Source organism: Haemaphysalis longicornis, unplaced genomic scaffold (assembly GCF_048455015.1).
Source record: "Haemaphysalis longicornis isolate Haplotype H1 unplaced genomic scaffold, Haemaphysalis longicornis Haplotype H1 scaffold_7, whole genome shotgun sequence".
Classification (NCBI taxonomy): domain Eukaryota; kingdom Metazoa; phylum Arthropoda; class Arachnida; order Ixodida; family Ixodidae; genus Haemaphysalis; species Haemaphysalis longicornis.
The window spans coordinates 35,521,131-35,545,293 of NW_027526422.1; the positions used below are offsets into that span (position 1 = coordinate 35,521,131).

A 24,163-nucleotide genomic window follows, 5' to 3' on the forward strand; every position below is an offset into this window, starting at 1 on the left:
CGCCTTGGGATCTGATCTAGTTTGAGCGCGCTGTACGAAAGCAGGTTTTGGTTTCATTCTCAAATGTGATATATTTGGGGTAATGAAATGGCTGTGACCAAAGAGCAACATGCATCAGGATTTAAAGGTAAAGGGCAAGGCAAGTCAATGGGAAAGCCACTGCACAAGTTATTAAAGTGTTGCCAAGCGCACCCTGAAGGCAAGCAATGGTCTAGCTGCTTACAGGCCTTGCTGGAGTGATCCTGTTTGCATTAATAGTACTGACACCTGTTGACATCAACAGTGAAAAGCCTTTACTAAACAGCATCCAAACGAGAAAAGTACATCCGGGAAAGAACACCCCAGCCGCAAAGGCCTGCGGAGGCTGCACTTCTCTAGAACAGCGCGGCACATGTCGTGTCACTGCATAAGGCAATACAGAAAGAACTTTTATTTTACAGTTTATACAGTGTTGTCGGAAAAGCCTTTGGTGAACTTCTCTTGGCCACCCCTCCACTCTCTGCAAGGAAGGAGATGATAGGCCATCCATTTCAGAGGAGGAGGAGGAAAAATGCTGGGATGCAGTACACCGCAGAACATTTTTTTTCAACTTGATGAGTGCAGGACATTTCAGTGGTACCCGATCGTTAACTAGCACCCGGACTTACCTTGTTTCAATCAAGCAGGTCAGTCTTTAAAGCCCAGGCGTTTTCGCAGCCACTCTCATCTTCTACTCTGGTTTGGTAGCCTGCAAGAAAAAGCATGTTTTCAGGTTTTCACTACATCACAAGGAAAGATGCTGGCCCTTGCTGGCCAAGTGGGATACACAAAATGAGACTGCACAATACAGTAGGGACAGCAAAGCACTTTGCTAACATCTCCTGCTTGTCCCCATCTCATTCTGCTGTTCTGTTCCAACGTGACTAAAATGGGGCAGTACGCATGACCTGTGGCTGCAGAGAAATACCACAACCTGCGCTGCATGTTGTTGACTCGTCATTTAACTTGCATTTTCATATGTGAGCATGAATGAAAAACCATGCATGTGTTGCAGATTATAGCAAGTGCACCACAGAGCTAGGAACCAACTCCAACGGGCCTGAAGCTGCCTTCCCATTTGTCCTGAGCGCTTGAGGTGATAGAATGCCCCCACAATTGCGCACGAGATGCTTGGAGGAACTGTGCGGGCAGAGTAGATGGAAAATGCTTGGCCAGCCACCAGCCCATCTGCATTAAAGCAAGTACTGTGTCGAGTGGCACCACAGGTGTCGAGGCATCTGCTCCGATTCCGGGTATCCTCCCAAATGGCTTCACGGTGGACCGTGGGACCTTTTTGTACTTGCAAACATTACATGATCGACACCCTCTCTCTGAACATCTCTCTCAGCATCTTCGATCAAAAGGTGCAGACTTCGTCTATAACGAGCTGCCGGGAAGGCAACAACAAAACTTGGCCGAGACACCAAAGGTGTGGGAATTTGCAAGACAGCTCAGCAATGTGCCAGTACACATGGAATGGAACACACACGCCAGTACTATTTCAGAATACACACGGCCTCTCTGCTAGGGGAGTTTACTCTCACACCTGCTCTCTGCGCTTTAATTGAAAACGTGAAACAATGGCTGCAGAAATCCAGCCAGGGACTTCACATACCTATCGTGTATGGAAAAAAGTGCATAAGCTACCACACCTTATACGTGCGGACGATGTAGTTGTGCTGAAAAGATCCTTAACCCTTTCACCGCCGAATTTATTTTGTAAATGGTCCTCACTCCCTGCCGAGTTTTCTATTCTTTTTGTTTTTAACACAAATGTTTTATTCCTAGATACACAAAGATTTGACTGACTGCATATCCGTTGTGGCGCCAGTACAACGAAGCAAGCGGCCTGTAAAGGGTGCTCCCCTGCGCACAGCGTCTTCTTGCAGGGAAGCAACCTTTAGTACTAAAGAGTACGTTATACTTGGGGTTGTTTGTTTTCAGGATTCATATTTTAACGCGAAAGTGTTTTATGCCAGGATACACCAAGATTTCACTGACGTCACATCTGTCACGGATATGTGACGCCAGTACACCTTTGCTGAAGCAACCCGCCAGTTCGACGTCGCTCCCCAAGAACACCCACAAGACAGCTGTCGACCCGTAAATCATGTTCAGCTGCAGATTCCGCTGCATGTTTCACTTTTGTGTTTTTCCGATTCCCATGGCAGAAGAATCAACCAGTTTTTTTTTCTTTTTCTTTTTCTTTTTTTTTTTCAGGTTTGTTCGGCGAAATTTTGAAGTTCGTAATGCACTACGACGGTCTGCAGCACATGTAAACACTGTAGTCGGGATTACCTTATTCAAACAAAATGTTGTACAGGAATACAAAAACATTTAATGCCTAAATATTTACAAAAATAATTACCCACTAATGAGGATGTCCAGGTGTTTGGAAAAACATTGAGTTAGATATCAAAGAATGAACCCCTCAAAGTGTCACCTCGCAGCTAACCTGTAGATAATGAGCCTTCCTTCGCTGATTCAGTCACATTTGACTCACCACAGCTACTGTGGCCGTGCTGCTGAGATAAGCCGCAGCGACGCAGATGAAGAAACATGGGCTCCATCTGTTGTCTGAAATTTACCTGACCCAATCTATGCATTAGGGTGGCTTTTAAATAGATGTATCCACTAGTCCGCAATATGCGTTTACCAGAGTTTCTTTCGGAGTGGCAGGGAGTCTGGAAAAGAGGCAACACATGTATACTCGGGTGTAGGAGGGAGTGTGCGTGTGTGGTAGATTGAGCTATCTCGGGAGCGGCAGTGAAAGGGTTAAAGCGGCAACCACACGCACGCGCTTGCACACTCAATTTCATTCGCTCATGCACCCTTGTGCCACCCCGTGATGACCAGGGACGAGGTGAGGTGAAGCGCGGCGCGTCGCATGGCAACGCCAGATATTTGGGCGTGCTTACTGGCCCAGACCAATCAGAACAGCTGCTTGAGATGTGTTTCTGTGGCCAGGCGGACGCGGAGGGCATGCGGCCAGCCGCCGGTGGCCGCAGCCAGCAACGGCGCTGCGGCAAAATTCTCTCCTGCCTCCTCGTTGTAATTAACCGGCATAGTTGCTTCGTTAGCTGCAAAGGTTTATTGTGCGTATGCAGCAGCAACAGACGCTATCAGTGAATAACAATGCGCGCGATCAAACTTTGTCAGCCGGAAGCATATAATGCTCTCTGCCGCCGTGCGTGCCTTAGCGATGCGTCGATGCTGCTGTGTTTTACCTACTAAGAAGCTCGCATTAAAGGTAATTTTGCTCTGCTGTACGATGAAAAGCCGACTCATCTCTGTTACAACGACAGTGTTGAAGACAGTAAAGCGCTCGGACCTAGCCAGATGTCGCGGTGCTGGCAGAGCTGCGGTTTTTAATGGCGTACCCTACAACCACCGCCGGGAACCGGAGCAGACGGTGAGGCCCAGAACAGCGCGAGGAACAATCACTCAGTTACTCCCAGAGAGCAGGTGGTTTATGATATGGCAGCACATATCTGAGGGCGACCTCGAAAGAATGCAGCGTCCCAACAAGTGCAACCTCTGCGGAAACACCAAAAAGGAGGTGGCTTTGAGAACCAGTGGCACGCATCACTGGAAAGTTGGACGTTATGTCCTGGGCTGCGATAAGACTGCAACTATGGTGCAACTAGGTGAAGGTGGACCGGTTAAACTCCCTATTAACTTTTCTGGCCAAGTGCTGGTGTGTCGCTTACCTATGTGTAATGGCAGCACTGGTAATTGCTCAATGCAAAGGGCGAAGCCACATCTACGTCACTACCTGCGTCCAATCCCTAAAACCTGCTAAAGGCTACATACAGAAAGCAGTGAGGGGGGGGGGGGGTTGGCACTACATTACCGTGCTGCAAAGGGACCTTTTCTATATATGTGTGAAATGACAACACTTCACTTTTCTTAATGCAGCCCATGCAGTTATATAGTTCAGCATTGTTCTCAACTTATCCCTTTAGCTGCTTCACTGCATTTCAAGTTAAGTTGCTGTGTTTCTTGGCTGACATGTTGAAACATCTTGCAAGAACGCACCCAATAAGGTGCCATGGGCATCAGCATGATTTATCTTGAGGGGGGCAAACCCATTGTATCGCTAAACAAGAGAGAGAGAGAGGGCATGGGGGATGGTGCAAGTGCCCTTTTTGCACCCCCCTGCCACTGCCCATGTATGTTGCTGATATTTTGATTAAGGCATTCTCAATTTTTGCTCCACTCTACAAAGATTTAAAAAAGAAAAGCATTTGTCCCAAATTCCACATTTCTGCAACAAACCTTAATTTTACCACCATGCACGAAGTGGGGTTCCACAACCAAACTGCAACATTTTAAGCCCGGACTAGTCAAACTGAAACTGAACTGGAGCAAGATCACAATTTTCCTAGCTACATTGCCATTCCGAACAAATTTGATACCCCTTTTTACAAGCAAACTATGTTTCATGCTCGGGTAAGTCAAATCAAAACTGAACCAGAGCAAAATCACAATTTTCTTGGCCAGACATACTGCAACACAGCACAACGCACATAGTCTTGAGGCAAGCACAGTAGCTGCTTGAAGCGTGAACAGGCGGTGCCAACCCCCCCACCCTGAGAAGGGGTGTGCGACTGTGGACGCACCCTTTGCCCTTGGACTGCTTCTTGCCCGGCTTGTCCATGTGGCAGTCGTCCCGGCCGTCGGCACCCATCTGGTCGTCCACGTCCTGCGACTGCACCTTGAGGTTCTTCTTTATGCTCGCCACCTGGGGGAGAGGGCACAGGACAAGGCCAACAGGTGCTATGTACCCGCAGGGGGGATTGGACGACGCAATGCTTTTATTTTCAGCTTCCTCCATTGAAGTTTGATTAAAGATAACAGCATAAACAGCCCAAACTCTAGTGTTTTGCCTCTGTTGTAGACATTCAAAAGAAGCCGCCTCGCCTGTCCCATTTAGCCCACTGTGACAGCATTTACCCAAGACGTTTGCACTGTCACTTTATAGCTCTGCAGCACATACTGCCTGCACCCCCACCTCCTTCCCGCTAGAACAGGTACACAGAATACCTTTTGAATGGCTCGAGAGTGCAGCTTATACCTGCCACAAAGCACACAAGTTTACTACAAGTAACAGTGCAGTTCACAGAACATTGTTACCGCCAAGTGACTATTTACAGCAACGTCATGCAACAGGCTGCAAACTTCCATCCACGCTTACACCTGTGTAAACTTTTCTGTAACAACACCTGCCTCACGAGTACAAAAATTATGCGGTTTTCCGTGCACTACAGTAATTGCACTTTACCTTAAAAAATTTATTATTCAATGTGCAGCCCACATAAATTTTGTTGACCAGGAATAGTGCAAAAGCACAAATAACAGACCACAAAAACTGCACCAAACAAAAAAATGCTTTATTTTCAATTCACTCAGAATGCAGCTGAAGGGAAAAAAATGGAGAATCTGTTGTGCCACACGTCATTAAGCTTTTCATACATGCCAATCAGAAGCACTGCCAGCAGGTGTCATTCTGCTAACATAAAGTGACTAGTACTTCGTCTGTTGGCACATTTTCTGATAACTGATGGCTGTGCTTTAACAGACATGTTGAAGAAACTTGAAATGAAGAAATAAAGGCTACTGTACAATCACATTTTCACCAACTGACAAGCAGCTTACGACAGCAGCAACTTTGGAAGCATTGCCACTGTAGTGTAGACCCATTAAACAAGCAGAGTGCACGATCAATGAAAAGTATGCAGCCACTCTGCGCAAACGGAAACTCGTCAACTACCCTGAAATGACAAACTGAAGAAGCATCAGCAGCAGCACCATACATAGGCACACTTGCCAGATGAAGCCTAGTTGGGAATATAAACACACAAAGCATCTCTAAATGTCGTGCTCTCTCTCCTGCCCGCCTGCTCAACACCACAGGCAGCAGAACACTCGTAGCCATTCAGCTGACAAAAGCTGTTTTACTTGTGCAATAAAATAAAGCAAAGCTTCCAGTGCCGAGCTGACCAACGGTGCTGTCGACAGGAGAGAGCGCCGCCACAAGCGGTCCTAGCTTCGAGAAATCCATGACAGTGTGAGGACACACAGCAGGGGAAGCCAGCTGAGGGTGCCTTATCTTGTGCTGCACGCATTAAGGGGGGACACTGGTCTTAAAACAACTTCTTTTAATTTTCAAATAAACTTTGTGAAACTTGCCAGTCTTGCTATTTTTTCTCCACTGATTTCAAATATGCCACTATTTTTGCAGTAGGTCAATTAGTTCCCGAGATAATTAGAGATAATTAACCATTTTTGCCCAAACAATAGACAAAACAGTGTTAGCTGCAAAACTGTAATCTTCATATTTTCCAATACTATGAACCCTGGGGAATGCAATATAGGAAGCAGTTTTCTGATGCACCGCTTGGAACTAATTTTACAGCTCATTAAACTTTGGTGTTTGAAACAGGCAATCGAAATGGTTCTTTGCCACTGGTGCCACCAAGGTTTAATGAGCTGTAAAATTAGTTCCAAGCGGTGCATCAGAAAACTGCTTCCTATATTGCATTCCCCAGGGTTCATAGTATTGGAAAATATGAAGATTACAGTTTTGCAGCTAACACTGTTTTGTCTATTGTTTGGGCAAAAATGGTTAATTATCTCTAATTATCTCGGGAACTAATTGACCTACTGCAAAAATAGTGGCATATTTGAAATCAGTGGAGAAAAAATAGCAAGACTGGCAAGTTTCACAAAGTTTATTTGAAAATTAAAAGAAGTTGTTTTAAGACCAGTGTCCCCCCTTAAGTATGTGCACGGCCTGATTACTATGTCAGCATCAGCATACACATTCACATCGATGCCCGAAAGAGTGGGTAGCCGGAGACGTCAGTGGAACAAATCAACACGTGCCTGCTTTGTCCCCCGCCACCATGCATCCGTGACAGAGGCCTACTGACACTATGGCCACATCAATGTTGACATCAACATCCGCTTACGTCACATTAACGCGAAAGCTGTCTCAGGGTACGGGGTGGTAGTCAGAATGGCTGAATGCCCTTGACATCTACAGGCAAAGCTCATAAGGTCATGTCTCAGTCCTCACACGCTGCAACTGTATTGCTTTACAAGCACCTTTTAAAACCTGTACACCTGAGAAGTCTGCATACTTTGATGTTTGGCACAAATGAACACGGCAAGTCAAAAATATGCTCTCGCTGAATTTACGGCAGATAGACAGTACATTGCACTAGCTGAGCTTTACATTGTATTCACACTTGCGTGCCAGTTAATTGATGGGTGGTGAGTGGAAGCGAGTGAAACCACTTGGCTGATCCAATTTTTAAACACAGACACAAGGCCCTTGTCAAGCTGGTAATAATATTAAACGTGCTCTCTCTGGTGCCATTTCCTTGCTAGTACCTGCACCGCAAGGTGTGGTAAAGGTCCTGCCTTGCTGGCAAACATCTACGGCTGCAATGACCATTTTAACACAGCTTCACTTGCAGTAATGCTGAAACCAGCTGGGCCACGAAAGCAACGGAGAACTGCTCTAGATAACCTTTACCTCAAGGAAAAGGTATTTTGCAAATTTGAAACTACTATTAGACTGAAACGGGACCATTATATGCCCGTATTTCTTGCCCTTCTGCTCCATGTTTAACTGATATTTCCCAGTGCTTGGTGTTGTGAACAGTTGTGACTTCGTTACTGCAAACTTTTAGAGACTTGCCTTTTCAGTGATAAGTGTCCGGCTATTGCCGAATTAATTAGACCAGAGTGCACTGCAATCAACCTTCTTTAAATACTTTGAAAGGAGAGAGACAGCCTAAATTTGCTTCTAAACAGAAGCGCACAAGGTCAGAACACCAGAGGTTTAATTTTGTGCCGGAAGGCTGTGGATTATTCGGCTTCATGAAGTGCCCATCTGATGCAATAAATTTTGCTCCGATGTAGACAGCAGTGACTAAAATCCAGGCATTTTGCGTTTTTTGGCTGCCACGGCGACAGATTCGTTACTCGTTGGATCGCCCGCCTTGCGTGAAGCCTTCACTATCTGCAAAAGTTTCAGATATTAATACGACCGACTCAGACAACATCCAGCAGACTAGTTATGGAAATCTTCATACGTTTCACCTACAAACAAGCTAACAGCACACTGATTCATTTAATCGCTTTATTTGCAGTTTGATTTGATGTAGCTGGCAAGGAGGGGCTTTTAATTTATACAAAAGGCAATAATAAATGAGTGTTGGCAAAAATCTATACCTACTTTCTGTTTCTTTCGGTGATGTTTGAAAACAATTATTCTGCAAGTTTTTCCCAAACTTTTCTTAACATACTACGTTATGCCACATTCATTTCGTTAGTTCAGTTAGAGAGACAAGAGGTTCAGAGATTGCGCAATTACCTTACCATGTCAAAATACACGATGCATAAACCACACTCCAATCTTTTTTGACTGATTTACATGTTCTTTTTCAAGATAAAATGATGTCAAAAGTGTCACCTTTCTTGCACCATCCCTATTGCCATTTACAGCGGCATCAGCTACATTGACACAAGTGCACAAGGCAAAGTTTATTCTGTATAAGCTACACGCAAACAAACACAAAGTCAAGACTGACTATGTGTATTTGGTACAAGTTCACTCTTCGAGGACTGAGATTGATTGCAAACCATTGCAAACGAGTGACGTCACCGTGAAAGTTTTTAGGCATCACCTATGGGTGTGCAATGCTTTGTTTAAGAAGGAAAAATGTGTGTAAAGGCCAGGACTAAGATGAAGGAGACAAGATGGGTGCAGTCCCGTCTCCCTCGTCATATTCCTGCCCTTACGTGCAGTTTCCCTTCAACACCAACTAGCCCAACAACAAGTAGTACTAGCACGCGATGTTTTGTCTTAGGAGCATCACAGCTAAACTAAGACTCTAGACTTCAGTTAAACAGTAAAAATAATGGATTTCATGAGTTTAGCTACACAATGCAGCAAGAGACAGCAGCAACTAAATAAGAAAAAAAAAAGTCAATACCATGGACTCTTGCACTGTAAATCCCTCACCTTGCTGTAACTCTCTTTTAAAAGCTGGCGCAGACATGTTTTCTAACTTTTGTGACCGCGCCATACGCAATCGTTCACGGGTGAACGATTATTTTCAAACCTCCTGCAAAAGCTAAAAACGGCACTTTGCAGACAACTAACGCCATCTGGCGTATTAATTGACAACTCAATTTTCCTTTTGCTTTTTGTTTGTTTTCATTTCGCGAACCTAGACTGAGTCAGGAGTGAAATTTGAACCTACAGTAGCAGTGAGTTGGGCGAAAATGGAGTCCTGTTTCACTGCACACTCGGCAAAGGCAGACAGCTCTTTCATGGACTTTGGCCGCCACTGCTGCTGTTTTTTTTTTTTTAACCCAGCAGCAGTGATAATTCCAGCAACGATGTGGATTTGTCAGATTTTAGTCCTGATAAAGACGCTCCCATTCAACGGCCTCAGACTTCGACAGGTGTTGACGAGTAAGGTTAGTTTTTGACTTCCCGCTGTATTTATACCGTAACTACAACCTGCTTTCCATCTGACGACTGTGGTACTTCTTTCATATGTAGGGTCTGGACAACATGCGGCGGGGATATTTTGCCAAATGCACTGCGCCGTATCGCGCTATGACCTTCAAGATAGCCTGGCGCTCGTGTCCGATTAGCGCTGCGGAGCAATGCGCGGCACTTCTCAAGAGCACTGGATTTTTTTTTTTCTTGCCTTTTACCACTGATGTGATAATGATTTTGTGTCAGAATGCAAACAGGTATGCTTGGATACATATTTTAGAGAGACGGACTTACTCTTGAGTTGCTTTGCAGGGCGGCACAGCCATCAGTGCCGCTACGTTGGTGGGCCCGCAAAAATCCAAAACTTTGTGTCCAGTGTTGATGTATATATTTATTAATAGCTTAGAAGCGCAGAAACAACTTGTATTTTCTAGGCTCAATATAGTCACCTAAATGTACCATGTGCATACTTTTTCGTGCATTTTTTTCTGTTTATTTGACCAATAAACTGTAAATAATTGCACCTTTCACAAAACTGCTTTCATGTGTTCGAAAGAGCAATGTATAAGCTACAATTTCATGCATATCAATGCTAAATGTGTCGAGTAGCTCAAGAGTGAAAAAAAAAAAAGTTTTGTGGAAGCACTCAAAATCGGCCATTTTTCCAGTCAGGAAAGAGCTAATCAGCGAGTTCCTATAGCTCCAGCCCCACTAACGAGTTGCTGCAGAGGCTCTGCTGCACTCTCTACCAGCTGAGCCCCTGCACTATTCCCGTGACACAACACAACCACAATGCAGCGCGATTCCGGCCAACAAGAGTAAAAATCCCTCCAAGAGTGGAAACATGGAATTCGTGTCTTTGGGCTATTGCATCATAAATCTGCACCAACTGCCCAGTTTTCTATTCTGCTAAGGTGAAAATGATTGATTGTAGAGTTTAACGCGCCGACGCAACGCAGGCGATGAGGCGCGCCGTAGTGGAGGGCTCCGGATTAATTTTGACCACCTGGGGATCTTTATCGTGCGCCAAAATCTCGTACGCTAAGGTGAAAACAAAATTTCCACGCAGAGATTTGTCCGGCAACCTCGTGGTCATGGAGCAAGTTCTAGATGCAGTCTGTGTGCTTTTCAGAACAGCTCTAGCTCAAGCCTCAACAGAAACAAGCTAGGTACTAAGTCACAGTGGCCTTCGACGAGAACTTCTGGGGGGAATTTTGTGACCTGTTTTCTGTTTTTAGCTGTCCATGCCTCCCTGCGATGGGAAATTGACACGCAAAAAAATTTCGCGAACCAAAGTTTAACGTTTTTGCTTCCAAACACGTCCTCAAAATGCCAACAATGTGAAAGTGCGTGGAATCTCAGACAAGTGTGTAAGCAAATGCATCTTCTCCTATCTTAAAATACTGATGTGTGAAATTCTGTGCACCTTTTAACGTTATTTCCCATAAGTCTTTCTATTTGGACGTGCACTATGAGACCAAGTTTATAACTGTTCAGTCTGAGTGACGCTAGTACCGTGCAGACCCAGCCACCAATGCTATCATAAAGCGAAACTAAACAGAGTGCACTTTCAACAAAAATTAGAGTAAAGGTAAGCATTTCTTTTTAGTGGCCATACCAGCAAACAGAAATAAGATTTAGCGCAGCGAAAGACAAGGACGGTGAACGGACAGGACGGGCGCTGTCCTTGTCCCGTCTGTTCACCATCCTTGTCTTTCACTGCGCTAAATCTTTTTCTGTAACCTGAATGAACTCACCCAACAACATGTCTTACTAGAATACCAGCTAAAGTCTAAATACCTCTGCTGACACTTCTAAACAGAGACGAGGGCCATTTCTCCTTTGATACTGCCCTTGTACGTTTTACATGTTTTCTTCACTGGAGTCAGCCTCAGTTGTCTAATACCGGTTTCTGCATTCTGCATAAACCAACTGCAGGTGAAACCTTGGTGCTGCAGAGCAAACTAGCAAAAGAAGTAAATACCATAATAACAAAATACAGTAAAACCTTGTTATGATGAAGTAGTATCGAGACGCTACTTTAGCCAGTTATGTTCGATATTTGTTGTAACACTAGAGTTAAAAGGCTCAAACCAATTAGCAATCTGGCTCCCCAAAAAATCGTTGCAAACACGAAATATTTTAAGCTTCGAACCCTTTATAAACAAGGTAACCCATATTTTAATCTCAATGAACCAGAACATGAAACGTTAAATTACAACAGAAAGCTTCGAACCCTTTATAAACAAGGTAACCCATATTTTAATCTCAATGAACCAGAACATGAAACGTAAAATTACAACAGAACAAAGTTCATTTGACAAAACAGGCCTTCGTTATTGTTTGCTTTTTTTTTTTTTTTGACAAAGGATGTTATTTTTGTCTGGTGGCTATTCACAGCACTGCGCAAGATGAAATTTTTCACAGTGTCCACGAACAAAAGGGCTCTTTCTACTTCTGCAGTTTTAAACGCCGGGAGCTTTTCCACGTAGTTTCTTGGCCTACTGGCCAATATTTCTCCATTATATCTGATATTGCGCGTGGCTCTCACGGTTTCAGTTTTGTTCTAAAAGAACCTCCTTGAAATGAAGCGTGACCAACCAAAGTTCGTATTTAGTTCGCTATAGCCAGTTATTCGATATCAGTGTTCGTTATAACGAGGTTCAACTGTCCAGGTGCACACACCGCAAGGAAATGTGGTTGTCAGCTGCACAATCTGTTGAGATTCGAATAAACTGAAGTCGATACACACACAGCTCTAATGCTATAGATAGACTCCCAAATTAAAAAAAAAAAAAAAACGAAAAAGACGACAGAATCAAATTAGCTGAGGTGAAATTAACGAGATCAAGTGTACTAAGAAATGCGACGCTGAAGTTGGTTGCGGGCAACTGACAGCAACCTGAAGACGGCCACCTTTGCCTTTCTCATTCCAGACGACTGCCATGCTATGGTAGAATGGGGGCGCTATAGTAAATCCCATGGACATCTACGCAGATGCTGCATTTTCACGCCACTTATGCGGTAAAGTTCAGCCCCGTTCTAACCTTGCAGTCCTCTGAATGGTGCATCAATGAGGGTCCACAGTGCAGCCCACATGCATTTTTGTGCCAAACAAGACCCGCCTGCATTCCTGTCAGCCACGGGCTGCTTTGAGACTGTGCAGCATGGACACTTTGAGGCAGGAGCTTTTCCAAAAGTGGCACAACTCTCCTGTACCCTCCACTGGTGCTGCCACGGTCCAGGTGAAGTGCTCAAGCCAATATGAATGAAATGGCTGCCGCTGGAGGCAGGCCACAAGGTTTAGAGATCCCATCAGAACAATGCAAGTGCTGCACTAGTAGATGTGACATCTCCAGTGGATGTAGCAGCCACCCCTTTTCAGCATGAAGCCACATTGCTTTCACAGTTGTAGTTTTGCTGTGTCGGGCTACAAGAATGGCACGCTGCCCTATTCACTTCCCAGGGCCAACTAGTAGTGCCACCTGAAGCCATGCTTCCACAGACTGGAAGCCCAAAAATACAGCATTTAAGAAAAAGAAAACAGTGGAAGTGAGTGCACACAAAATGCATCCACTCACTGACACTAAGCGTGACCCAATTTCTTGAAAGTTGCAGTGCAAAGTGGTGAAATCTCAATTCTCAAGTGTTCACTTATTTATATACAGTCGAACACGGATATATCGAACTCCAAGGGGATCACAAAATAGTTCGATATATCGATAATTCGAAATATAAAATATGCCTATCTGAAGCGTATCTGAAAACTCCGCACAACACTGAGAGCTTTTCAAAGTCGCTACAAATGGTAGCTTACCGATTTGTTCCTCACAGCTCGGTAAATTCGAGCCACACCGCTACGATCACTGCACCTTTACATAAGAAAAAATGTAAGATTCGCTTGCTTCTTTTTCTATGTCATATGTTGACAAGGCTGTTCTAAATCCAAAGTCTTTCATTTTTCCGTGACCATGGCTCCGAAATGTGGGCCGTGGACAAAAACACGTAACACGCCCCGTAGGTCGCCCTGGGTGATCCACCACTGAAAACCGCTGAAGCACGCAGAAAAAATGCCAGAAACCGAGCGCGGCAGGAGAAGTCGCCATCATTATCACATCCACCTCATCAGTAGAAGCGCACTTGCAGGAGCACTTGGGGCGCAGCGTTCGATATATCGAATGCACCCGTGATCGAGAGTTCGATACACGTGTACAAGAGCGCTATACTTTTGCATGGGATTTCCAAGGGGATGTTCAGACTGTTCGATATAGACATTAATTCGATATATCCGTGTTCGATATATCCGTGTCCGACTGTACTAACATGCCTATATTTGCCCTGAAGCATTGTTGTAGGGGGGTGTTCTACATGGACGAAGCACAAGTTACAAGCACGGCATAATAATAACAATTTAAAAAAAAAAATGATGTTTGGCATGTCTACAGTAGTGCACAGAGATTACCGGAGAACCAGCAGGTGACAGCAGCACACCCAATGAAAACAGTTCAAACATGCGAGATGTCAAGATGCTTCCACAATGTCAGCGACACTTGACAAAAGCAGACAACGTGTGCCCACTAGTCAGCTTTGGGGACTCAGCCCCCTATGCATTTGGACAGAAAGTACAAGGCAGGTAGCATTCCTTTTCCATAATAAGACCATAAACATCCAGTTTGTTTGGCAGCACCAAAGATGTGAGATGCTCTCATACACATTTGACAACTGTTGAACCCTGCCTTTACTGGGGGGACATTTTGCCCTCCAGTGCATTTACAATGCCCCAACCTACCCGTTCAATGACAGCACGAAGCACAAAGAAATAAAAAAAGGCAGCACTGCAAGCAGTGGCCAGCTCACCTCGTTCTCTATGTGCTGCTTCTGCTTCATGTGGGAGTCCTTCATGGCATTGGCCCGACCAATCTGGCACTCAATGTTGTTCAGAACAGTCTCGCAGCTCGTGCACCTGACAACCGCAAAAGGGAGAAGATGCGCTCGCGTTAGCCATGCCACCTTCACCACTGTTGCATTTTTTTCACTGTTTCTCAGATTCAAGCTACATCTATTCACAGAACAAGGGGGAGTCGCATGCACAGCTTTTCGCTGACCACTTTTTGGTTACAGCCCTGCTTCAGCACAAACACAGCAAGATGCATGAGGCAACCCGACAAGCTAAGAAGTAGCATTAATGGTTCCTTTTTAGAGAAAATTACCTAAAGGGACCTCGAAGACAAAACGCGTTTTGTTCATCAGAAAGACTGCTTTGTCCCAATAACAACAATGGTACCAGTTTTATCGCAAACTTCCAACAAATAGTAATCAAGATATTACGCAAAACATGTGAAGCAGTGGCGACTCCCCAGTCACTCTCCAGCAATTTCTCAATGACGTCACAGAGTCTTGTTTGCGAGACTGGGAGCCGCCGACCTAGGTCGCTGCCAAGAAACATGACTGGGCGATTGTAGTGGGCCTCTAGTTCCATTTCATCACATCACTTGATAGCGAATGCGCAGTTAAAACACTGATCAAAACGTTTTCAGTGCTGGCTATTATTACGTCACTCCAGTTCATACTACAGTTAAACCTCGATGTAACGAACTTCAATGTAACGAAACCCTCGATGTAACGAACCACGGAATTTTTCGTAACTTCAAGAGTATGCACACCATGTATTTTCACCCTCTGTGTAACGAAGTCCCGTTTGCCGGAATTTCAATGTAACGAAGTTTCATGGAGAACTAGGCAGGAAATTTAAGTTGTAGAAGTAGATTTTGGGAGACGCAAGCGCCGAAGTGGGGTCTCAATAAAACGCGAACGGCAACACGGGCCGCCCGATGCCGCGGATGCAGCGAGCCACGGGTCTGTGAGCGAGCCCCTTGCCTACAAACTGCGTGGAGTGCATACACGGCTGGCGCACTGTTTCTGTCGGAGCTTAATCGTCTACGCGGGCATCAGCGTGAACCGCATGGAGCGTTTTCTTCCCACAAAAACTCAAAACGCTTCCCGCAAGTCACAGGCGCGCTGACGCAGCCGCGGAGACCACCCGCGCTATGTGGGCAGCTCCAGCGACCGCTTCCAACCGCTCGCTGAAACGCAACTCGAGGGGCAAATGGGAGAGGCACGCGAGAAAAAAAAAAAAAAAAAAGGATAACGTTGGCGAAATTTTCACAGTAAAACGTCATGCGCGCCGCTTATGAAAGCGCCCATCAAACATCCTCCGCGGTGGTAAGCCTAATCGCCTCTTGCGGGGCCGCCGCCGCCGCATGCCGCCGTTTCGCCCTTCGTTTAAGTTCGCTCATGCTTGTTGGGTTTCATCGTTCCAGCAAGCATTTGTGAACCTTTAAGAGCCTTGTGCGCGCGTTTTTTTTTTTTTTTTTCACACCCGCGTCCGCGATTGCGCGCCGGCGGCGGCTTCTGCGCCAAAAAGTGACTCGCGCTGCACGCGGCAGTGGGAGGAGCCTGACCAGTTTCGCCAATGGGGAGGCTCGCACCCTATGGCGGGAGCTTCGAAGCGCTCGGGCATGCCGAAGATATTTGATGGGCGCTTTCGTAAGCGGCGCGTATGACGCTTTACAGCGAAAATTTCGCCCACGTTATACGCTTTTTTTTCTCGCATGCCCCTCTCGTTTGGCCCTCGAGTTGCGTTTCAGCGAGCGGAACTGGTCGCAGGAGCTACTCACTTCGCGCGGGTTGCCTCCGCGGCTGCGTCAGAGCGCCTGTGGCTTGCGGGGCGCGCTTTTGCGGAGAGGAAACGCTCCATGCGGTTCACTCTGATGCCCGCGTAGATGATTAAGCTCCAATAGAAACAGAAAGAGTGCGCCAGGCGTGTATGCGCGCCACGTTTTCTTTTGCAGGAAATGCTTCGCGGGATGAACACTTCATTAAAACCGCGAATTTCAATGTAGCGAAATTTCAATGTAACGAAGTAAATTACGAATTTTACCGACTTCGTTACATCGAGGTTTAACTGTATGTAGCGCGAAATCAAAGTTTTTCAACATTCCTTGCATTTGTTCGGTTAGAAAACGTCTTTCATAGCTGGAATGGAGCAGAAGGGCCAGTTCTTTCAAAGTAAACAAAGGTGTGTTTTGTCTTTAATGAAGTGACAAGTTAATTAGGCTGGGTGGCCCCCCTCCCCGCTCACCACTCCTGGAGGACCTTGATGATGGTGTTGACGTCCTCTGCCGGGCGGATGTCTCGGCCGATGGTGTAGTCCACCTCCAGCTGGTTGTTCTTCTGGTCCAGCTTCCCGCGCACCACGTCAGCGTAGATCACGTCGATGATCAGATCTTCCAGCTCCCGCAGGTTCTTCATGTCCAGCTCCTTGAGCAGGGTCGAGTACGGAATGCACTGCACCAAGAGGGAGGGGGGAAAAGGAGCTTACTTGGTGAGAAAGACAATCCCTCGCTAGGAGAATCAGCAAAAAAAAAGATTTATCACGATGCTAAGAGCTTGGTTTTTAATGATTTGGGGAGAAATCTAGCTTGGCAATCGATGCTACAATCTTCCTAAAAGTGATAACACACTGATGCCGTGCAATTTAAATGAAGGCCCTCCAAAGCAGGAAAAGCAACTTCTACTTTCATTAGCGATATTTATTTTTAAATATAGCACCAACAACTTGGAGACCACACAACACTTAAAGGGGCCATGCAAACAAAATACAAGTTAGTTTTATTCGAAACATTTCGTGTTTTATAGCTTATTTGAGCAAAGTTTTACGTTAAAAGTCGTTTCAGTATGATTCTAATGAGGCAATCTCAATCTGGCAACTCTGATGCTAACCGCCGGTCATAGCTCAAGAATTAAAAATCAGACAAAAGCTTTCGCTGGTAGAGAACAAAGTGACATTAAAAACTGTTCATACAACTCTATGGTGCATTTATAGTCCCAATGGCAACGGCATGAAAATAATGTTAATAGTGGTACAGACAGTTTTGCTCCAAGCATTTGGCTGAGAGCAAACAATGCTTTATTCACTGAGAAATTCATCTATCTAATTAAAAATTTTGATTCGCCAAATCGTGTGTTTTCATGATGTCTGCAATGACGTCACAAGAACAGGTAGTGCGCCATTAGGCTCGGCAGCCGACTGCGGAGCCTTGTTTACCATCAGTTCTCCTAGATGGCACCACCATATTGTGCCGGGCTGTTTCCTGCCTTTGCTTTGTTTTTGACCGTATTTGCACCTCGCCTGTTTTTGCAAACGTAGAAAACAATCGTTTCGTGAAATGTGGTGCTCGCTCGACAAATATTGTGAAGTAAGACACCGTTGCTTACGTTAATTGGTGAGTGTCGTCTGGGACAACCCCAAAGCGCCACAACGCTGTGCAGCAAAACAAACATAGTGCGCGCGCTGTACCAACAGCAGTACGCATTTCGTAAGTTCAGCTGTTTGCCCCATCATTACTCTGCTATAAAAAGAATGTGCCCTAAATTTAAGCGCAAATAGCAAGGGGGAGAGAGAGAGAGAGAGAGAGAGAGAGAGAGAGAGAGAGAGAGAGAGAGAGAGAGAGAGAGAGAGAGAGAGAGAGAGCGTCCTCATTGGTCTCACGTTTTAAAAGCTTTACATGGCAGGGTTAGAAAAGAAACTGGAAGAAAGTCGAGTAGGGTTTAGCCTAACCCATATGCTGCAAGACGAAGTGGTACAACAGCATATTCCGGGAATGTTATACGCAGACGACATTAATCTTTTAGCTGATAACCAAAGAGATATGCAGCGGCTAATAAATATTAGCGGCCAGGAAGCCACTGACCTCGGGTAAATTTCAGTGCAGAAAAATCAGGAATAATGGTTTTCAATGACGCTACCACCGACGTAGTGTCTATCCAGCAAGGCGAATTACCTAAAGTGAAGGAATATAAATATTTGGGAGTGTGGATAAACGAAGGGGATAACTACGTTAGTACTCACGAGGAGCAACTTAAGGTTAAGGGAAAGCGAAACGCAGCTATAATGAAGCATAGAGCTCTGTGGGGGTACAACAAATATGAAGTAGTAAGAGGAATGTGGAAAGGAGTAATGGTTCCGGGTCTCACGTTTGCGAATGCTGTACTCTGCTTAAAATCAGACGTTCTATCAGGCCTTGAAGTAAACCAGAGAACGGTAGGACGTTTGGCCTTAGGCGCGCATGGAAAAACAACTAACGAAGCAGTTCAGGGGGATATGGGCTGGGCGTCGTTTGAAGTTAGAGAAGCTCAGAGTAAAATATGCTTTGAGATGAGGTTGAGGGCAATGGATCAACGAAGGTGGGCAGCTAAGGTATTTAGGTACCTATACTTGAAAAGCGTGGACACGCAGTGGTTAAGGAAGACTAGAAGGCTAACGATGAAATACGGAAAGAACAGTGGGGAATCCAAAACAGCCAAGGTAACCAAAAAAGAGGCAAGGCAGATTGAAACGAATAAATGGAGGGAAAAAATGGCAGCTAAAACGTCGTTAGAGAGGTACAGGGCTGAGAAGGTGAACATCAGAAAGGAAAATTTCTACGATAATTCCCAGGGCAGTGCTTTGCTTTTTGAGGCTAGAGCAGGTTGCCTGCGAACTAAGAGTTTTGTGGGGAAGTATTCACAAAATGATGGGGTATGCGTGGTCTGCGGAAAAGAAACAGAAACTATGCGGCACATCGTGTTAGAATGTGAGGGTATCCATCCAAATCTACATGAAGAGAATATTGGGCTTTCAGAAGCCCTAGGATTTAAGGGTATCACAGAGGAAGTTAACTTCAAGGCTGTCGAGGGGACGAAAAGAAGATTAGAATGCTGGTGGACGAAAAGCCGAGAGGGGAATATTGCCTAGGACAGTTACCACCTGTAACAGGAAAAAAAAAAGTATTTTGTGCCTAATAAGCTTTTTGTGCCTGCCCTAAGCAGCGCTAGTATTGAACCAAAAGTGTAAAACATAGGTATATTAGTCCTTTTTGGTCAGATGACATGTCATCACCCCGATACAAAGGGGAAACCAATAGAAATCATCATCATCATCATGGTGACAGCTTTTTTCCCTCCGGTAACTCGCCACTTTGTCTGCCGCATGGGATTTTCAAGAAGCTTGAAAACCAAAAGGTTTCGAAATGAAGCAAGTGGTCTGCAACGTGTGCACCCATGTGAGACCGACGCGACTGGGACTCCATCGTTTCTGCATCATATTCGGTTAGCCAGCTTGCTGGCTACAGCTCAAGGCAGAGGTTCTGAGTGGTGCGCTGAAGTCCCCAAAGAGTAAAATGGCTTTGTTTGGAGACTGGAAGACCATTTAAAGTTGCGGAATAACAAGGATGCAGCGGTACGATAGTTTCACCCTTCAACGCAGTCAACGTGATTCAAATGGGATTTGACTTCGCGCTGCAGCGTGTGTGTGTGTGCTGCTCTTTCAGCATACCTCGTCTGTGCTATTTACGCTATGCATGCCTGTGGTGCTGCCCAGTTTTCAGCTTTAGAAGAGTATAGAGGAGTTTACATATCAGTGCAAGCCCTCAAAACTGCAGCACTGACAAAATTCAGTTCACCTCTGAACGACAGAGAGTTGGACGGTATCGTCCACGGTATAATTTATTAAGTCGGTTTGAGTTCTCCAGTCAAAGCTTCGGCTTGTGTTGAGAAACAAATGAAGCGTAGGGGAGGATGCCTGCATGCTCGGTGATTGTGGTTCAGTGCACTCAACCACGGAGCTCATACAAAGAAATGGGCCGCAGCAAATGCGCATCTGTCAAACCGAAACTGAAACCAATTTAGAGGGAACTACTTTGGCGCAGCAACACACAGCAGTTAGCACCCCCCCCCCCCCCCTTGTAGCTTTCCCTCCATTGTCACAGAAACACAGAAAGTTGTCACCGAGTATGTTGCAACTGCTGTTTGTGCAACAGCTATACGATTATTCATGCACCATTTGATTGCAACACCCGTGCGTATAGCATCACAACATGCACTAGCAAGGTGAGAACTGCTCATTACCTTTGTTTTTGTTGCTAAGGATACGATGGTGAGGTGCCTTAACTTTGTGATCATGGCTGGGGTGAGAGGTGGAAACTGATCCTTGTTTTCTGCAAAGGAGGAGGAAAAGGTGCCAGCGTCAGAGGATGAACGCCACAACAGAAAGCGACAGGACCATGCCAGGATAGTCGTCACGCTACACCAACTTGTCCTCAATCATTCAACCTTCCCCTGACCGCCGAATGAAACACAACCATAATTAAAAGCAAAGAAGGCTAGGAATAAAGGTAAGCTTCTCACATTTAAATTGCAAGAGAATCAGGATTTCCATTGTCACGTAGTTTTCACAGTGTGCTTCCTGTAAACAGCACTGCACACGCCTTTGATCATCTCCTCACTGAAGAGTGAGCACAGCTAAAACCACGACCACAGCTAAAATCGGTGTGCAAGCAGACGGAGCTAATTTTTCACTTTTAACTCTTAGAAAAAATACTGCAGGCAAGAAGAAGTAAGCAAATGAATAAATTTATCCCTGTGAAAACACACTGCTGTAATGCAAAATGGGCCTGGACGGCAGACTAGCCAGATTTCTACGGCCCATAGCATTAGGGGGCTTCCAAACAAGTAAGCAGCATGCTCAATCCGGCAACTCTGACGCTAACGGCCAGTCATTGAAGTACTACAAACCAGCTCAAGAAGTCAGACAAGAACTTTCGCTGGTAGACAAAGCAAATGATGTTAACAACTGTTTACACAAGTCAATGGCGCATTTATAGTCCCAATGGCAACGGCATGAAAATAATGTTGACAGCCATACGGCCAGTTTCATTGCCTTCGTGCTGTGCAGCCAAAGTTTCTAACACGTGAATGAAGCAGAAGCCAAATTCGCGCCAAGACTGCCAGAGTATGTCAGTCACCAGTTGGCATGCGTGCATGTGCACTCATGTCAGACCATAAACTCGCTTTACCACCAAGTAGGCAGCATGCAAGTTTTCCACACTGCACCCCTGATCCCAGTTTGTAGGGGCAGTTTGTTTCCCCATATAGGCAGGCACAATTTATCTTTATTTCTTCCACAAATTTTGGACATCAGAGAGCAGACAAATAAGCAGGCAACAAAGCAGAGATATGGCTCACCATGGTACGCTGCGTAAGTACCAAATGCAAACAAGTTGAGGAGGTTCAGGTAGCTGCTGTGGGGGCCGTTGGCCAGCTGAAAGAGACAGGAAGAGCCGATAAGAATGCTGGAAGCCTTCACACCTTGTCAGATCAACCAACCTGCTGCCTAGAAGCTAAAATATTAGCTTGGAAGGAGTGTGCACCTAGGTGTCTAATCTAAGAAATGCAACAACTGATTTCACAATCCCAAGCAAAGCAAAAAAAAAAAAAAAAAAAGTGGATTCCAGCTCAGTAAGCTATACCACAGCTATAAATAACCGCCACAAAAACACAAAGATGACAAAGCAGATTTTAGCTCCCAATGCTGCCCAAGAAAAAGAACACTTGGAATTTTTACATAATACTGTACCACCACCCGCCATGTACGCGTGTGGTTTTTTTGTTGCTCTTAGTTCTACAGGCCTATGTGAAACCATGTCAGCAATTGTGGCTAAAATTCCCCCACATTATCATTCTCTGCCATTAAATATATATCGCAGGACTCCCCCCAATATTTACCAGTTGTCCCTATGCAGCCACGAGCCTAGTTTACCTGCCAACCTCTCCTGGTGTCGTTTCTTCCCTGCACCACATTTCCCCGTAGCAAACAAAGAAAACGGCCTGAAAGACGCATTTTTCCCCCACCGGCTGCAAAACCTGCAAGCCGTCCGCGCACACACAAACCAAATAGCAATAGCAACTGCACAACACACCTCCTGAATGTTTTGCATGTCGAGTAGTTCTCCAAAGACATGAACGCCGGGGGCTTCTGTGACCTGCTTGATCAGTTCGGCGGCTGCCGCGCCTTTTGCTGTCTTGGCCAAGAGAAGGTACTGTTCCAGCTGAGACGACTGCATCGCGCTCATGGGGCTCTTGTTCTCAGCCATGGCTGCTAGTCTGAAACCATGCAACCACAACTTGGCCACACGTTTCTCAGGAACACTCAATGGCATGTTCTTTGAGGCTCAACCCCAACACTTAAAAGACTGCTAGCTTAAAATTTTAGAGATGCTTGCAACGGTAAAAAAATGCGTGTGGCATGCACACTTTTCTTCAGATCAAGTGCATAACATAAAGACTGTGTCTAACATTCCATCCAGCTAAATGCCCTTCTGGGAGTAACCTTCCATCCAGACGGAATCCAAATGACAGCTTAGCGTTCTGTCCAGCCGGAACCAACGTGAAGTGTGTAGCATTCCATTCAGACGAAAAGAAAAGTGTAGAGGTTCTGGCTTGGCTTACGCATGTTCGAGTCCCCACAACTATCCACTCCCGCTCTACAATTTACGCGGTGAGAGCTGTCAGTCTTGATTTTTACTCAACTGGCCACACCGCTGCCACCCACTAAAGCCAAGGCAAACGAAGCCATCCACAAGTAACGTCCGATCATCTGTAATAAATAACAGTGATTAACAATCAACACTGACTCTGGCTAGTCAGAGCGAAAACGGTTTGGCCAGTTGGGTAAAGACCAACGCAGACTGCTTGCTCTCACTGCGAGTTACGTTTCCTCTGGACGGAACGCTAGACACAGCCCAACAGAAAAGCAACTACTGGACCGTTTAGACAGTTATAACCTTGCAGTTGGCAGTGGGCCACGGAGGAGAGACTTGTCACGCAAGCCTGAATAAGTTAAGCAAGAAAATTATGCTGCATACTAGTTTAGGTTCTATAAACTTGAACATTTCCAGGGTCTGTCATTTTCACCTACGCGCACACGCTGAATAAACGCCAAGCGTCGTCAGAGAACGTGCGGGCGGCCTATATTCCAAGGCAGAACAGCAACGACAATCGCGGCATTGTTTAAATAAATGCGCAGAGGTCAACACCCTCTGAGTAACACAAAGCACCGAGCTCGTTCCTTGCAAGCCTCTGCCAAAAATGGCCCGAAAAATCGCAATTAACACAACGCGCCCACGAGGGACGTTGGGAAAGCAGCTTTGACAAATTTCTCATGTCCAGCGTTCAAATGAGTAAAGGCAGTAGCACATTTTTATGAACATGAGCAAGTAAAACTGGTCTAATCAGAATTGGGTGATTCTAAAGGCGAGAATTCCAAGTCAAGAACCTAGGAGAGAACCCCAACTATCGTGACAAGCGCACGCAGAGCACCAAGTAAAACACCCGCAGTTAAGACAGCCCCAAGATTATATATGCCCAAGTTCAAACAACTATTCGAATATAACATGCTCATGCATAGAACACTGAGATGTGGTCTCAAAGAATTTAGCAGAAAAAACTACTCTAATTAGACAACCGGGTGACTCTTCGACCAAGTGCCTCGGCACATCAACGTGCTTATTGACGTTAGAGCATAGGCAACGAACGTATGAATGGAAGCGGTTGTGAGGAATACGACAGTACTTACAATAAATAAGTTTCAAAAGAAAACTTAGAGCTGTAAAGACAGCCTTAAAATGAACTACACGCTCTTTACCCACTGTCTCTAGTCTATTCAATCTAGAAAAAACAGAACGAACTGAACTAGCAGGCGAGACAGCCGAGAAGAGCCGTAAGCTCCGTAATTCATTGTGGATA

General features: G+C 45.4%; 1 protein-coding gene across 1 annotated transcript; it reads right to left on the minus strand.

Moving 5' to 3' along the window:
• Positions 1 to 396: 396 nt before the first annotated feature.
• Csn7 (COP9 signalosome subunit 7) lies at positions 397 to 24,152 on the minus strand. Its single transcript, XM_077676741.1, has 9 exons — positions 23,994 to 24,152; positions 22,339 to 22,522; positions 21,605 to 21,680; positions 20,489 to 20,577; positions 16,683 to 16,888; positions 14,399 to 14,504; positions 4,641 to 4,762; positions 648 to 727; positions 397 to 497 (listed from the first exon to the last, which is right to left on the minus strand). Exons 2-8 carry the CDS (start codon positions 22,510 to 22,512, stop codon positions 703 to 705), a joined length of 798 nt encoding a protein of 265 aa, XP_077532867.1. The 5' UTR covers positions 22,513 to 22,522; positions 23,994 to 24,152; the 3' UTR covers positions 397 to 497; positions 648 to 702.
• Between the last annotated feature and the right edge of the window lie 11 nt (positions 24,153 to 24,163).

Bases quoted from the DNA above. Each gene is read 5' to 3' on its own strand.
- Csn7 (XM_077676741.1), bottom strand. From the start codon at position 22,512: ATGGCTGAGAACAAGAGCCCCATGAGCGCGATGCAGTCGTCTCAGCTG. The intron at 21,681-22,338 runs GTGTGTTGTGCA...TGTCTCTTTCAG, and splicing joins ACATGCAAAACATTCAGGAG to CTGGCCAACGGCCCCCACAG. The intron at 4,763-14,398 runs GTGAGCTGGCCA...CCTCTCCCCCAG, and splicing joins AGCAGCACATAGAGAACGAG to GTGGCGAGCATAAAGAAGAA.